This window comes from Eulemur rufifrons, chromosome 9 (genome assembly GCF_041146395.1).
Source record: "Eulemur rufifrons isolate Redbay chromosome 9, OSU_ERuf_1, whole genome shotgun sequence".
Classification (NCBI taxonomy): domain Eukaryota; kingdom Metazoa; phylum Chordata; class Mammalia; order Primates; family Lemuridae; genus Eulemur; species Eulemur rufifrons.
The window spans coordinates 457,115-473,295 of NC_090991.1; the positions used below are offsets into that span (position 1 = coordinate 457,115).

At 47.6% G+C, this 16,181-nt stretch overlaps 1 protein-coding gene across 1 annotated transcript; it reads left to right on the forward strand.

Annotated features, from left to right (window-relative positions):
* Positions 1-3,414: 3,414 nt before the first annotated feature.
* PLD6 (phospholipase D family member 6) lies at positions 3,415-7,849 on the forward strand. Its single transcript, XM_069483179.1, has 2 exons — positions 3,415-3,835; positions 6,333-7,849. The coding sequence occupies exons 1-2, from the start codon at positions 3,415-3,417 to the stop codon at positions 6,578-6,580; spliced, it is 669 nt and encodes a 222-aa protein (XP_069339280.1). The 3' UTR covers positions 6,581-7,849.
* The last annotated feature ends 8,332 nt before the right edge of the window (positions 7,850-16,181 follow it).

Consider the following 16,181-nt stretch of genomic DNA (forward strand, 5'->3'; position numbering starts at 1 on the left):
CGGGCGTAGTGGCTCACTCCTGTAATCCCAGCACTCTGGAAGGCCGAGGCAGGAAGATGGCTCGAGGTCAGCAGTTTGAGAGGAGCCTGAGCAAGAGCGAAGACCCCATCTCTACTAAAAATAGAAAGAAATTAGCTGGACAACTAAAAATATATATAGAAAAAATTAGCCGGGCATGGTGGCACATGCCTGTGGTCCCAGCTACTCAGGAGGCCGAGGCAGGAGGATTGCTTGAGCGCAGGAGTTTGAAGTTGCTGTGAGCTAGGCTGATGCCACGGCACTCTAGCCCAGGCAACAGAGTGAGACTGTCTCAAAAGAAAAAAAAAGGAAAGAAAAGAAAAGGAACTAGATAAATGTTCATAAAAGTTAGGCTCTTAGATCAAACAGGTCAAAATCTTGAGCTCAGAATAATAATATAAGATATTATATAATCTGTATATATCTGTCCAACATGAAAGTTTTGTTTTGCCCACCACACAGGGGCCAAAAAGAAAAAGTTGGGAAGAAAAAAAAAAAAAAAAAAACCCTGCTAAAATACTTCCCTGCCTGCATTTGACTAGGTAAGCAAATGAGACCGGCAAACAAAAGATAGATTCAAGGCTACTTGATGATTTTGGTTTTCTTAAATGCAATTCTGCCAGTCCTTGCTAAAATATAAACATTGAAAATTTAACCCTAATCTAATTTGAAATGGAAAAAAGGAGGAGAAAGGGGGTGAAAGAGTTTTTTTCTTTAAACTGCCGTGGAAAATGCTTTCATCATATTTTTGATCTACGGCCTTCATTAGATCAACTATCAGGGCACATAAAGTTTAGCAATGTGAACAGTTCCCAATTTTGTCAGAAATATAATTTGGATCCAAATGTCTTTTATGAACTAGTGAGTCTGTATTACTATCTCATGACCAAAATTCTAAAATGAAAGCTATAAGATCTTCGTGTGTGTGTGTGTCTGTGTATTTGTTTAACTGTATTTATGTATATGTATACGCGTTATGTTGTATGTTGTATCTACATGGTAAAATCTGGCATGGTTGACCAGAAATCCCTTAAGGAATTGTATTCCGATTGGATTAGATAAATGAGTGTTCATATAAAATATGAAATATATATTAACATTAACCCAAATACCTTTTATGTGACTCAAGTAAATCTTTAATAAATAAGCTGCCTTTAAAATTATTGGTAAAATAAAAATAGAAATGTCTTCAAAATTGTTAGCATACATTGTTGCCTGGGCTTAACCAGTCAGTTTTATTTGTGTCCATTAGATGTCTTAATATGTAAAAGTTTGACACAAAGATTGTAAAACTATAAACCCAATCTAAAACAGAATGATCTTTGTGTAATTTTTTGATGAGTAAGACTAATTTAATATTGTTGGTTAAATGAAAACAGCCATATTTTCTGAGTTATCAGCAACATATAAGTATATATTTATACGTGTATATATTTATATACATGTATATACATACATATATATACACATATATGTGTATGTATATACATTTGGCTTTAAGTTTCCTACTTAGGTGAATGCCTGTTCACAGGCTATAAAAATGGTTGATGGAAATAATTTGAAATGGTTCTAACTTTGTCTAATATCTATTTTCATAAGTAATCTACGTAAATTGTTAAAAATAAATTAACTAGGTAAATGCAAATGGGATTAATGTCAATAAATGAACTTTTCATGTAATTTGAAACTCAAAGTTATGTTAAATAAGAGATGTTCATGAAATGTCTGGGTTATTTCCGAATAAGCTAAAAAAAACCTGAGACAGTAGGCTTTTGTAGCCAGCCACACTGGTAAAATAACCACTTTTGCCTGGAGGGCTGGGAACAGCCTCATTCAGTAAAGCTACACATTCCTGATGCTTTATGCTAAGCTCCAGCAGTTTTTTGAAAATAATGCTTCTCATTTTGTTGTCTGCCTTTGGTATATTTACATTGCCCTGAAATAGTTGTTTTTGACCATTTTTCCCAGTTTTATGTTTGTTTTTTTGCAGAGGGGCACTGACTGCTTCTTTATACTGCCATAACTGAAAGTCCTTCTTCTCATTCTTTGTCATTTTGGATGAGAAAAGGAAAGCTCGAAGAAATGAACCAGCTTGTCCTAGGCCACTACAAAGTAGGGAAGCCAGGCTTAAAACCAAGGGCTCTATTTCTTTGTACTTAATTTTATTGGAGTATAACTGATATACAATAAATTACCCTTATTTAATCCATACAATATGACGCGTGTGTGTACCCGTGAAACCATCAGCACAGTCAAGCTAATAAACATCCATCCCTTCGCTTCCTGTCCTTCTGTCGTCTCCGCTAGGGCACCACTGGCCTGCTTTCCGTCACTACAGCTTGCATTCTCTGGAATTTCATACAAATAGAATCAGATGTACGTACTCTTCTTGTCTGGCATAATTGAAGTCCATCCATGTTGTAGTGTATATCAGCACTTTATTCCTTTTTATTGCTATACAGCATTGCATTATATAAATCTACAAGAGTTTATTTACCCGTAGATGGACATTTGCGTTGTTTCTCGGTTCGGGTTATTGCACACCTACGTTTGTGTGCGAATGTTTGCGTGGATCTATGCTTTCATTTCTTTAGGGAGTGGGATGGCTGGATCATATGGAAGGTGCACGTTTACTATTTTAATAAACTTAATTTGGAAGAGTTGTAGATTTACAGAAAAGTTTCAAAGACAGAACAGAGAGTCCCCATTTATCTCACCTCCAGTTTCCCTTACTGTCAACTATCACACGTCTGTCAAACCTAAGAAACCGACGTTGGTACGTTACCGTTAAGCTCCAGAATTTATACGGGCCTCACCATTTTCCCGTCAACGCCTTCCTTCTGCTCCAGGATCCGGCCCACGGCGCGGAGTGTCCCTGCCGCACCAGCCCGGCGCCCGCAGAGACGGGCCCAGCGGCGTCCCAGTCCCTCCGCTCGCGAACCGGCTCCGTCCGAAGGGCGCGTGCCGGGGACGGAGCAGGCGCGGGGCCTTCGCCTCCTGCGCAGCTTTCTCCACAGACCCGGGAGCTCCCCGAGCAGCTTTCTTGAAGCTCGCGGCAAGGAAAGCCGGCGCCGCCGCAGGGGGCTGGGGCTGCAGGCGGCCTGTGGCCTGGCGGGGTGGACGGTGCGAGTAGCTGTGCGGGCGAGCGGCCCACCGGCCCGCGGGGGGCGGCGCAGGACGCCGGGAGAGAGCAGGCGGCGGCTCCGGGGAGCGGCGCGGCCGGGCACGTGGCCTCGGGGGGCGGGGCGCGGCCGGGCACGTGGCCGGGGGGAGGGGCGCGGCCGGGCACGTGGCCTCGGGGGGCGGGGCGCGGCCGGGCACGTGACCAGAGGGGCCGGCGCGCAAGCGCGCTGGGACCGAGCGCGGCCTCCCACCCGGGCGGCGAAAGGCGGCGGCATGAGGCGGTTGGCGCCCGCGGCGGCCGCGGCGGCCGTGGGCCTCGCACTCGCCCTGGAGGCGCTGCCGTGGGTGCTGCGCTGGCTGCGGGCCGGGCGGCGGCGGCCGCGGCGCGAGGTGCTCTTCTTCCCGTCGCAGGTGACCTGCACCGAGGCGCTGCTGCGGGCCCCCGGCGCGCCGGCCGGGCCGCCGGCGAGCTGCCCCTGCAGCCTGCCGCACGGCGAGAGCTCGCTGAGCCGCCTGCTGCGCGCCCTGCTGGCCGCCCGGGCCAGCCTCGAGCTCTGCCTGTTCGCCTTCTCCAGCCCGCAGCTGGGCCGCGCCGTGCAGCTGCTGCACCAGCGCGGGGTGCGCGTGCGGGCCGTCACCGACTGCGACTACATGGCCCTCAACGGCTCGCAGATCGGTCTGCTGCGGAAGGCAGGTGGGCCTGGCGCGACCGCCCCGGGGGAGGGTCGGGGACAGGCCGAGACCCCCTGATCCGTCTCGGGGTCTTGTGAGGTCGGAGTTGTGCAGAGAATGCGGAGCCCCCGCGTCAGGCCAGGCCGGCGCCAGGGAGCCGACCCTCTGCGCGCGTGCTCCCGGCGGGCAGGCCTGGGGGGCTCCCAGGGGCGCGTGGCCTGTCCCTGGACGCCCCGCACTTCTTCCCACCCCTTCTGGTGCCCGGCGTTGGGGACACCGTGCGCCTGCGCAGCGCGGTCCGGCAGAGTCTTGGACTGTTGCAGCCTGAGGCTCAGACTGCCAGGGCCAAGCTTAAAAACTCCGCGTGCCTCCCTTGGGCCAGCGCCGGGGACAGCGAGACGGCGCGGTGGTGACCAGGGTCCTGGCAGGGAAGCCAGTTGCCCGAGATGCTGCTTCTTTCTGGAGACCGAGGGCCGGGGAACGGCGCGCCTGCCTGGTGAGGGAGGCTCTTGCCTCTGACCCGAGTGAAAACAGGTCGTAAAAAGCGGAGCTAGCGTGTTGCGTTGTTTCTCCAGCTGCGGGAGACGGGGAGCACAGCCCTGGGGCGCGGCCGAGCGCAGTGGGACGTGCGAGGGGCGCGCATCCGCCTGCGGCCTGGCCGTCCTGTCCCGCCCTCCGTCGGCGCCTCTCGCTTCCTGGCGGTCAGCGCCGCGCGGGGTGGCCCAGAATGTCACGCCCGCACGGGCACCTATTTGGCCCGGTAATTCCGGTGGCCACAGTGACGGAGAAACACATCCAGCCCTGGGAACCGGCCACCCTGTCCCCTGTGCTCGCCCGGCCTGCCGCTCACCTGGGAAGCGAGCGGCCCTCGCGGGTCGGTGGGGCTGCCCCGGCCGGGCTCCGCGCGAGCAGGCGCCTTGGGCTGCGCCTGTAAGTTGCGCCCCACGCGGGGAGCAGAGGAGGCGCGTTCCGCCCTCACGGGCAGCTTGAAGAGTTGCCTTCCGGGCGTTTGTCATTTTAGTGGGGGGAGCATGGCTACCTCTAGGCACGGACAGTTCTGCTGTATTTGGTAAGCGCTGAGGGAATCACGGAAGCTCGGGTTTGGGAACGATCTTGCAGGGCTCCCAGATCGAGCCCCGTCTAAGGCTTGGCTGCCCTCTTGAGACCGTCAGCATCCTGCGTCTGTTAGGGGGATGTGCGCCAGTGTCTGTTAGAATCAGTTCCGGGTGCTCGGGGACACCTAGTGCCCAAGGCCAGGCCCAGCCAGGAAGCCGACCGAATCGTGGCTATTTCATTTAGGGCACTAAGGTTGAGGAAGACTTGGTAAAGCAGGGCAAGGGGCTGGGGTGTGGGAGGAAGTGGGTTGGGCCGGGACAACTGCCCAGGGCAGTGCCACATGGGGCAGGGCAGAGACCTTGCTGACGAAAGTGGGCCCTGGGAAGGTGGAGGCATCCGAGTAGCTGGGACGGCAGGGACAGATGCCCTGAGCACCAAGACGTCCTCCTTGGCTGGAGGCGGAAACTGAGAGGGGAGGGCTGGTGGGGCAGATGGCATCTGAGCCTCCTCCTGTGAGGCGGGCAGTGTGCTGGGCCACAGAGGTGGTCTGGAGTGGCCAGAGTTCAGATGTATTTGGAAGGCAGAGCCAGCGGGCGGCCACCGGGTGTGAGAAGTGTGGGGCCCCTGTGGTAAGGGGGTCACTGCTTTCCAAGGTAGGGCTGCCGAAGCGCAGGTGTGCCGTTACGTGAACTTCACAGAGACAAGTAGTGTTCCGTGTGTGTCCCAGATGCTCCGTGGGACATGGTTCCCTTCAAAAATCACTCCTTGTTTGCCTGGAATCCCAATTTAATTTGGACACTGTATTTTTATTTCATAAATCTGGCAACTCTCTTCCAATGCAGCATATTTTGTACTCTGAAGCCGTGTCTCCAACAGTCCACTCATTCTTTGGGCAGATGACGATGGAGGCGGACATCATTCTATGGGCTGGGACAGTGGGAACAAGGCAGACATTTGGAAACTGAAGCAGGAGGGACAGCAGCCATTACTGGTTCTTTGGTGAAGGAAGCAGGAAGAGGAAAACTTCCTTAGTCAGTCAGGGTCCTTCTTGCCTCACCAGCCAGAAAAGCCACTGCACACTGGGACTGTTACGCGGCTGTGCCAGCAGGTGGGCCCAGCTCCCGGAAGCTGCGAGGGTGGCCCCATGCCCCATCTTTGCTCGGGTCACCTCTGGTGGGGCCGACGATGGCGCGGCCCTCACCCAGACCCCAGGGCTGAGGGGTGGGCTGTTCCCCAGAGGCAATCACGTGTGTGGAGAGATGGGATCTGCTGGAGGGTGAGGAGCAGGTGACCCCATGGTGCCTGCCGTTGTCCCACCCGGTTCCCCGGTGGCATGTGCTCCGGCCTCTCAATTCTCCAGAGTGCCCCCTGGGAGCTCAGTGCCACCACCCTGTGGAAGGCCTTCCCACCGCACACTGAGGGAGCGGAGGTACTGGAACGAAACCATCTTCTGTCTTCTGCAGGTATACAGGTGCGACACGACCAGGACCTGGGCTACATGCATCACAAGTTTGCCATCGTGGACAAGAAGGTGCTCATCACTGGCTCGCTCAACTGGACCACACAGGCCATCCAGAACAACAGGGAGAACGTCCTGATCATGGAAGACGAGGAGTATGTGAGGCTTTTTCTGGAAGAGTTTGAGCGCATTTGGGAAGAGTTTAACCCTACAAAGTATACCTTTTTCCCACAGAAGAAGAGAAGTCACTAAAGTTGAGCTCTTTCCAGTCTTCAGAGGCTTCTGTGCTGCAGAACTTTTGGTGCCTCCCGTGGAAACCAAACCCAGCCCACACAGAGTGGCCCCCAGGCTGCTGGGCCTTGTGCAGACTCTGCACCCTCAGGGAGGGGAACCTCAGTGTTAGAAAAATCATTTAAACTAAATTCTTATTCATTAGAATACTAAATTGAACGAATGTTTGGGATTAAAAAGGAAAGGGAAATTCTCGATATATCAGGTCCACTATTTTGAACCAAGCCTGTTTTTTTTCTCTCTCCACCAAAGTAAATTTAGCTACAGCTTGTCACGGGTGTGCTTCCAGGAACGTTGCCTGTAGCTTGGTTTAGAATTGAAGGGCGGCTGCTGCTGCCTCTTTCGGGGTCCAACATCTAATTCCCTTTCCTGATTCTAGAAAACCCTCTTCTGCTTTGGCCAGCTTAGTCTAGCTCGGCCCTTTTGGTATCTCCCTGAGAATTCCTCCTCCTCCCGCTTTGGACCCCCATCTGGCGGAGGGTGCACCTGGGCCCCTCACTGTCATCAACTCCTGGGAGTCAGCGGGGGGGAGAGGACAGGGGAGTCCGGAAGGAGAGAGGCTGAGCACGAGCAGTCCTTGCCACTGAAGGCCTCCTTGCATTACTCTTTAAAACAAAGATGCGTGAAAATGCCCATCCTGAGCAGCTGACCTCTGTCTTCATGTGGTCACGTGTCAGAACGGGCTGCAGGAAGCCAGAGGCTGCTTTTGTTTCCGTGTTGTGCTTTTAATTTCCAACATTCTCAGGTTCAAGGTAATTTTGTTACATATTTAGAAGTGACCTTGCCTTTAACACGTGTGGACTTGGGGAACTCACATTTCGGGCTCAGCGTAATCAATCTCGAGTCACTTGCCTGTAGAGAGCGATAGGGCAGGGCCGGGGGAGCAGCTGCGGGCTGTGGCATCTTCCACACCTGTGTCTCCATTCGCAGCCCAGTTTCACCCACAGGGAGTTAGGACAGGTGCCTTGGGGCATTTGTGTAATGTTCCAAATTATTTTAGCAAAGTTTTTTATAATGTGTATTTTATATATAGATAGCTTGAATGACATCTGAAGCTGTGATTTCACTTTTTGTCATATTCTGTGTGTCATGAGCCGTGGGCCACCCGTCCCGAAGTCTGTGGAACGCGTGTGTGGGTCTCGTGTCCCCAGCTCACGCTGGCATTGCCATCTGGACAGCACTTGGTGCTGTATGTTTTCCCCTTTTTAAAGTTACTTTTTACTTAGTGTGTTAGGCAAGTAAACATGGAAGTTAAAATTTTAAAAATTTAATTGAATCTGTAAAGTATTATATACAGACTGGAAATCACCAGAAATGGTTTTACAATAAACGTGTTTTTTCCACCTGAGTCTGTGAACCCCCCCAGTTTATGTTCTGAAAAGAAAATGGGAGAAGTTATAAAGTGTCCCCTGAGTGGTGAAGCTCGCAATCCTGGACTTCTGACACATTTGAATAAATATGTTCTTATTCTGTGTTGTGAATACTGCATGTCTTTGCCTTGTCTTGCCAAGTCATTCAAACAGTGGCTACTCTGTGTGAAACAAACAAAACTGTTTGGTGGGGGCAGCGTAAATACGCAGCCGTCCAGGAGCCGGGGGTCAAGACCGTAAAGCATTCCCGGAGCACCGCGTTGCCAGTGCTCCCCAGAGCGTCAGAGGGAGCACGTTCCGGCTCCTCCTCCCCTGTCTCCTGAGCTCCCCCGCCCCTCCCAGGGTCCGTGGGGTGACTTCTCAGGGTGGCAGTGATCAGATGCACACAGTCATGTGGCCATGCACTGTCTACAGGAAAGTTTTAAGAAATGTGAAATTATTTTACTTTATTTCATATATTCAAAACTAATTTTCATCATCTTAGGAGCAGAGGGAAATTGAATCTCACAAAAAGGTTCAGATACTAGTTAACTTTTCTGAAAAGAACTTGTGGTAAAATAAAATGTCCCCTGAGGGAATACAATATTCACATCTCCCTCCAAAGTCCAGGCAGCGTCCTCTCCATTCGGAGGAGCTCCCTGCGCCGCGCAGAAGGCCCTGAGCTGCACCAGCTCCCAGCAGGAGCCAAGCACTTCTCTCGGCTGGCTGAGGGGACTCTTGGGCCACAGAAGCAGCGGAGGGGACCCTTGAGCCACACAGGCAGCGGTTTCCAGCACTATGCCCGTGGTGACCAGCGCAGCCCACGAAACACCCAGAACTGCGAGCCTTAGGCAGGTGATGCCAGGAAGCGACAGGGGCAGGGACTCAGCCTGGAACAAAGACGTTGTGTGTCACCTGAAGCCTCTCTCTTTGCCTATAACATTCTGTCTTGTGTCTCCCTAGAGAAACTTTAAAAGAAGTAACAAATTCCAAAGTCTGCTTGACAGTTGCTTTACTAGAGGGTCCAGGAAATCTCCCCTGTAACTGCGCCTCTGCCCAGGATGGGCTCTCACTGTTAACAGAGGAAACAGGAAAAAGGGTAAAAATGTTTTCTTTGTAAAACTTCCCCGTCTTTTTGGGAATTACAACCACCTGCATCCCTGCCTCCGGCAGGTGGGGGAGGGCGGGGGAGTGGCCTGCCTTCTTTGTGCCACAGGAGATGGCGCAGCAGAAATCGTCCCCGTGCAGGTCACCAGGGATCGTCTTCCCCAAGACGGGACCGATCAGAACTATCGTCTGCAGTGAAACAACAACGCCATGAGGCTGAAAACCGTCCCTTTAAAGGTCCTGTATCTCTGCTTACGAGGAGGACAATGGCATTTTAAGACAGGAGTCTCCGTCATTTGCCTGCAGATTAATAAACTTCTCTTTCCTTTTCCTCAGCCACTTGTCCCCATTCTTCCGATGCAGCCTCAGAGACAAGGGCCCGGCTTTCTGTAACGCCATTACCAGCTCAGTGGTTTGGGTTCAGCGCTGTCGTTTTAATGATGGCGGACAGTGATACAGTCTAAGGACAAGCCTGAGGCACACGTTGGACATTAGCAAAATTGAGTTTAAAGTATTTTAAACTCTTCCAAAAAGTCTTTAAACTCTTTTAAAAGCTGTACTAGCAGCAGACAGCCTTAACAGTCTGCCCACACTGCTGACTCCTCTCAGAATGTTTGCATGAAACAATGCAACTACACTTCAAAGCACCATGTTGGGTCTATTGGTTTTTAAAGCAACTCTTTATTTTTTAAAATAACACTTTATCAAGATTCACATAATAAAATTCACACTTTAAAAGTATACAATTCAGTAGATTTTAGTATCACAGAGTTGTGTAACCATCACCCCCAAAGGAAGCCCTGTCCCAACAGCAGTCACTCCCTAGTCCTTTCCACCCACCAGCCCCTGGCAACCTGTCCACTGTCTCATGGATGCGCCTGTTCTGGATATTTCACGTAAGTGGAATCACATAACATGTGGCCTTTTGCATCTGCCTCTTTCCCTCAGTGCAATGTTTTTGCGGGTAGTCCCTGTTGTAGCTTGTATAGCACCTTATTTGTATGGCTGAATAATGTTCCTCTAGATGGACAATACCACATTTCGTTATTCAGTTATTGGTTGAGAGATAATTGGGTTGTTTCCTCCTTTCGGCTATTACAAATAACGCTTCTATAGACGTGTGTACAAGTGTTTGCACAGACGTGTTTCCATTTCTTGAGTGTACACGGAGGAGTGAAATTGCTGGGTCATCTGACTCACTATTTACTCATCTGAGAAACTGCCAGACTGGTTTCCAAAGCGGCCGTGTCACGTTACATTCCCACCACAGTGTAGGAGAGTTTCTTCTTCTCCACATCCTCATCAGCATCTATTTGACTTTCTGGTTACAGCCATCCTAGTGCGTATGGCGTCTCACTGTAGTCCTCACTTACATTTTCCTGCTCACTACAGATGCTGAATATCTTCTCATGTGCTTATTGCCATTTGTGCATCTTCTTTGGAGACATGTCTATTCAAATCCTTTGCCCATTTTTGGGGTTGCCATTCTATTGTTAAGTTTTAATAGTTATTTGTATATTCTGGATACAAGTCCCTTAACAGAAATATGATTTGCAAATGTTTCTCCCTTTTCTTTAATTTTTCTTGATATTGTTTGTAACATGTAAGTTTTACATTTTTATATAGTTCACTTCATCTGTTTTTATTGTTGCCTGTGTTTGGTGTCATAGCTAAGACACAATGATACCCTTATCACTTACTTAGGTCTGTGACCCATTTGAGTGAGCTTTTGTGTATGGTGGTAACGTTGGGGGTCCAACTTCATTCTTTTGCATCTGTGTATCTAGTTGTCTCAGCACCGTTTGTTGAAAAGATTACTCTTTCCCCACTGAAGGGTGTTGGCACCCTTGCTGAAAATCCATTGACCATAAATGTAAGGACCCTTTTCTGGATTTCCATTCTGTTCCACTGAGCTGTATGTCTATCCTTATGTCAGTACCGCACTGTCTTGATTATGGAAGCTTCGTAGTAAATTTTGAATACTGTTAGCATGAGCCCTATTTGTTCTTCTTTTCCAACATTGTTTTAGATGTTATGGGTCCCTTACAATTCCACTGAATTTTAGGACAAGCAGATCAATTTCTTCAAAAAAAAAAAAAAAAACCAGCAAGGAATTTGATAGGGATTCTGTTGAATCTGTAGATCAAATTGGGGACATTGCCATCTTAACAATATTGTCTTCTAATCCATGAACATGGGATGCCTTTCCATTTTGCATTTGTTTAATTTCTTTCAACATGATTTGTAGCTTTCAGTGAATGAGTCCTTTTGTTTTGTTTTTTGAAACAGGGTCTCAGTCTGTTGTTTGGGCTGGAGTGCAGTGTGCAATGGTGTTATCATAGCTCACTACAACCTCAAACTCTTGGGCTCAAGTGATCCTCCTGCCTCAGCCTCCTGAGCAGCTGGAAGTACAGGCATGCACCACCACACCTGGCTATTAATGTTTTAAATCTTTTGTAGAGATGGGGTCTTGCTATGTTGCTCAGACTGGTCTTGGCCTCAAGCCACTTGCTTATTTTTTGATGTTATTGCAAATAGAATTGCTTCCTTAATTTCAGTTTCAGATTGCTCATAACTGTTCTATAGAAATACAACTGATTTTTATATACTGATCTTGTATACTGCAAACTTGCTGAACTCCTTAGTTCTAACAATTTTTTTTTTTTTTTGTGGAATCCTTAGGATTTCCTATATATAAGATCATTTCATTTGTAAACAGAGGTAGTTGTACTTCTTCCTTTTCAATCTGGATGCCTTTTTCTTCTTTGCCTAATTGCTCCAGCTAGACTCAGCACACTGTTGAATAGAAGCGGTGAGAGCAGATATCCTTGTCTTGTTACTGATCTGAGGAGGAAAACTTTTGGTCTTTTAACATTATGATGCCATAGGTTTTTCATATATGGTCTTTATCATATTGAGGAAGTTCTCTTCTATTCCTAGTTTAGTGATTTTTATCATGAAAGGGCTTTGGATTTTCAAATGCCAATTGATTTTTTAAATTGCACTTACATAATTAAAAAACAAAATAAGCCAAGCATGGTGGTGTGTGCCTGTAGCCCCAGCTACTTGGGAGGCTGAGAAGGGAGGATCATTTGAGACCAGGAGTTTGAATCCAGCCTGGGCAACATAGTGAGACCCCCATCTCTTAAAAAAAACAAACAAAAAACCCCCCACCATATTAGGCCAGTGTCCAAAAACTTTGTTGTATATATTTAGCTATACTAATTTATTTTAAATGGGCAAAGAATTATCAAAAAATCCTTAAACAACTGGAATATGACACTGAAAATATGTACCTTTATATGTCCGTGCTTTTGGGGTTTTTTGCTAAGTTTATAAATTCCTCTAGGTGGTAGAGTTAGACTTTAGTTTTTTTCTGTTTAGCCCAATAAAAGTTTGGATTCCCACATTTTGACACATTTCATTCCAAAGGGTGTCACAATATTGATTTTTTAAAAATCTGCTTTATTATAAATTTAGTAGGTCACAACTAGAATATTAAAAAATGAAGCAGAGCAGAAACATCAGAGTATATCATAGTTAAGGGTGCATTGTTTTGTTAAATTTTGGGTTTTTGAGGAGCGTGTGTATTGGGTCATAATGTAAAATGCATTTTCTCTTCTAAACAAAAGGTAAAATATTTTTGTAAATAAACCTATTCATAAGAAGGACAGGTGTGGTGAGTTACAGCACCTAGACTGGTGCAGGCATCCCCAGCATCTGTATTTCCTACTGACCAGTTAGCTCCCTGAACACTTCCAGAACTGGGGCAGTGTCCGTTAATTAGAGTCTGGATATAAAATATTTCGTACTATGGTTTGTGTGTGAACATGTAAAATCTTAAGTTTTATGTGAACTGTCCTAATTTTTTATTTTTGAGACAAGGTCTCACTCTGCTGTCCAGGCTGGTCTTGAACTCCCAGGCTCAAGTGATCCTCCTGCCTTGGCCTTCCAAATAGCCTGGACTACGGGCGTGCGCCACCAAGCCCTGCTAAACTATCCTAATTTTGACATGCTAAACGCTAATCCAAAGCTTTTAAAAACACTTTTTAAAAAGTAGGTTATAAATAAAACTTTTTAAAAAATCCACTATAGATCTCTAGGCTACTAGAGTTTCAATTTTGAGCTAAATGCGTATTTTGCACATGCCTCTCCATTAAACAAAATCTCATTACACAGCATGCAAAGGGTGATGCAAAAATAGTTTATTATGATATAGTTTATGTAAAGTTAGATAGTATTTACAAAATAAAAATGATCAGCTACATCCATGGCAATCTAGCATGTCACACGAAGGAAATTAATATTTTGACAAAATAGCGCTTCGATTGTAGTGAACAGTTGATCACAAACTTTGAAAAAGAAAAAGCCTCAAACTAAGCCATAAAGTCTTGAATTGTTTCCTTTCTTTAAAAAAGAAAAAAGTGTGAGCAGCTCAGCTAGGCTGGCCTCCTCTTCGGGACCCCGGTCTGACAGAGGACCACACCCGGGCAGGCTGCGCTCATGACTTGCCTTGTTCACCGAGACCTGTTTTCTTCTGCATGTAACGTTGACTCTGGCGAGCATGATCAGTTAGTATTAGAACAGAAATGAAACACCAGTTAAAATCATACAAGCTTGTTCTCTCGACATTTAGCATGTGACTGCTGAAATACTTAGCTGTGGCAGAAGGGAATCTGTGAATCATTTCCAAACTTGTCACAACTGACGAAAAGTACCTACATTTCTACTTTGTTCTTATATTGCTCCCCCAGCAGTTTGGCATGGTATATTTTGTCTTTGATAGCTGAACTCAGACATTCGCCCAGATGAAGAGTGTATTTGTGAGAAAAATCATTAAGAGTTGTAACTGTTGAGCCATGTGGATGTTTTACATTTTATAAATATGACCTTAGGAAAACCACATGAACTAATTCTTACAATTTAACTGGTTTTGACTCCTAACATAAGTCAGTAGGTAAGTTGTTAATACTAAAGGTAAATCCTAAATCCTTTAAAATGCATTTTATCGAAGTTTTGTGAGATAAACGTGACCGTCGTGAATGAAGTGTCCGCACAACCTAGTCCTAACTTTCCGTAAAGCAAAGCCAAGTACGTGACGTGACCGAGTTCTCACTGGAGAAGGTGAAGGGCACGCTGGTGCAGCCGGCGGCAGGCGGCCTGTGTCTGAAGACGGCTTTTCTGGAACTTCCTTTTCTCAGGTGATCTGGGCTGCGTCCTGGGGGAAGCCCTGTCACCGAGGCTGGGCTCACCCACCTCCGCACACACAGAACAGTCCTGGATCCTCCAGTTCTTAACTACTCCGTGACTCCTTACCAATTTGACAAGAATACATATTGTAAAATAAGATGCACTACAAGTTTCGTGGCCACAGTGGAATTACACAATGTAACCAAACAGCTAGGAATCCAGATGGCTCAGCTGCTTTGCACGCGACCCTGCCCAGTAAGCAGTCCGGGAAGTGCCGGAAACCGCGCATTCAGACCCTCGATGCAGAACCGTGCCTTAGACCAGTCTCCTTACTCGTCTTCGACTGTGTGGGAAACAGTCTGGTTGAGACGTAGCTACTATTCTTCTTCACTGTCCCGATTGCTCTGCCCATTTATGGACGCAGGGTTATCGTTATTTTAGATGTTGTACACATTCTTTAAAACCATCTGTTAAATGACCAAAGCCTTTAAAAAGATACAACAGTTGCTAAAAACATTTCCTTATAGTGCAGGGGGGCTCCACAGTGCAGCCCCCCATCTTAGGAAGGGATGTCTGCAGATTTTCTTAAAAACCCATACAAACTTTGTCACAAAAATCTGCGCAGTAACTGCTCAGTAATATTTACACTGCTTGCTCTGAATAATATACAGGTTACTTTAAGGAAAATAAACACAGCTGCTTTTAAATACAGAAAAATGGCAAGCTACGCTGAGCATGCAGTAGCTAAAGTATTCACAAAGCGCTGGGAGCACCTGGAGGACTGTGACCCAAGATGCACTGGGACAGGTGAGGCCTCGTCCCACCTACAGGGACGGTCTCGTTTTGAGCTATTAACTCCCCTACTCGGAGCTGAAGGATTTCAGAGAGGGAAACATCTTCTCCCTACAGAGACACGAGAATACTTGAAACTCGTAGTTCTCAAAAAGACAAAAGGAGTAGGGCCTTTTCCATGGCAGACAAAATTTCAGAGAATTGATAGTGTTACTTTCCACACAGCATTTATGTAACATCTTCCTATTAGGCTAAAATGAGCAGTTTAACTACACCTCACCTCGTGCTGATTCTGTTTTCGTCTGTGGAAAGCGTGACCTTCTGAAGCTGTTTGCACACGTGTACGCACACGTGTACACACACCCGAGACTGTGCACAAGCACCACACACGCCCAGCCCTTACGGGCAGTTTGCAGAGTGACTCACCACAGCTGCTGAGAGGAGGAACACGGATCTCAGATGTTCTGCTACTTGGTACTAAGAACGGAGGTGGGCTTCACCTTTTGCCCTGAAGAACACCCCGTTCGCAGGTTCAAAAATCTAGTATCTGAGCTCACACCTTTCAAGGGTTTGGTGACACGGAAACGCCAGCGGAGAGGAGGAGCGTGCCTGTCCACCCCGAGTGCGCGGAGCAGCCGCTGGCAGGGGCTCAGCGCGCAGCGGCTGGGAGGGACGGTGTTTAGCAGCCGGGAATTCTCGTAAGAGCGCCAGAAGGTAGGAGAGTCTGGTAAGATGAAAGGTGGGAAAAACAGTGTACAAATACCTTAATTTTAGGAACCTTTTCAGTAAGTAATTTCCCAGCAGCCTTCTTCCCAACTCGTTTCAAGAAGAGGTGAGGTGATTCTGCCGGGCACGTTCACTCGTCTCGGCGCAGGGAGCACATGCAGGGCCATGCCATTTGCAGGCAGGGGACACGGTGTCCTCCTGGTGTGTCTCATCCCTTAGCGCTCCAACAGGACATTGGGGCAACAGTTAAAAATCTGTTCATCCAGCAAATTCCTTGTACGTGAGACTGTAATGACTTCTAGGGTGTGAAATATTCTGAATGAACGAAGTTTCCAGGGAAGTCCAGCTTCTCATTAAATTGCCAAACATTTCTTTAAAATCTTAACATTGAATTTCTT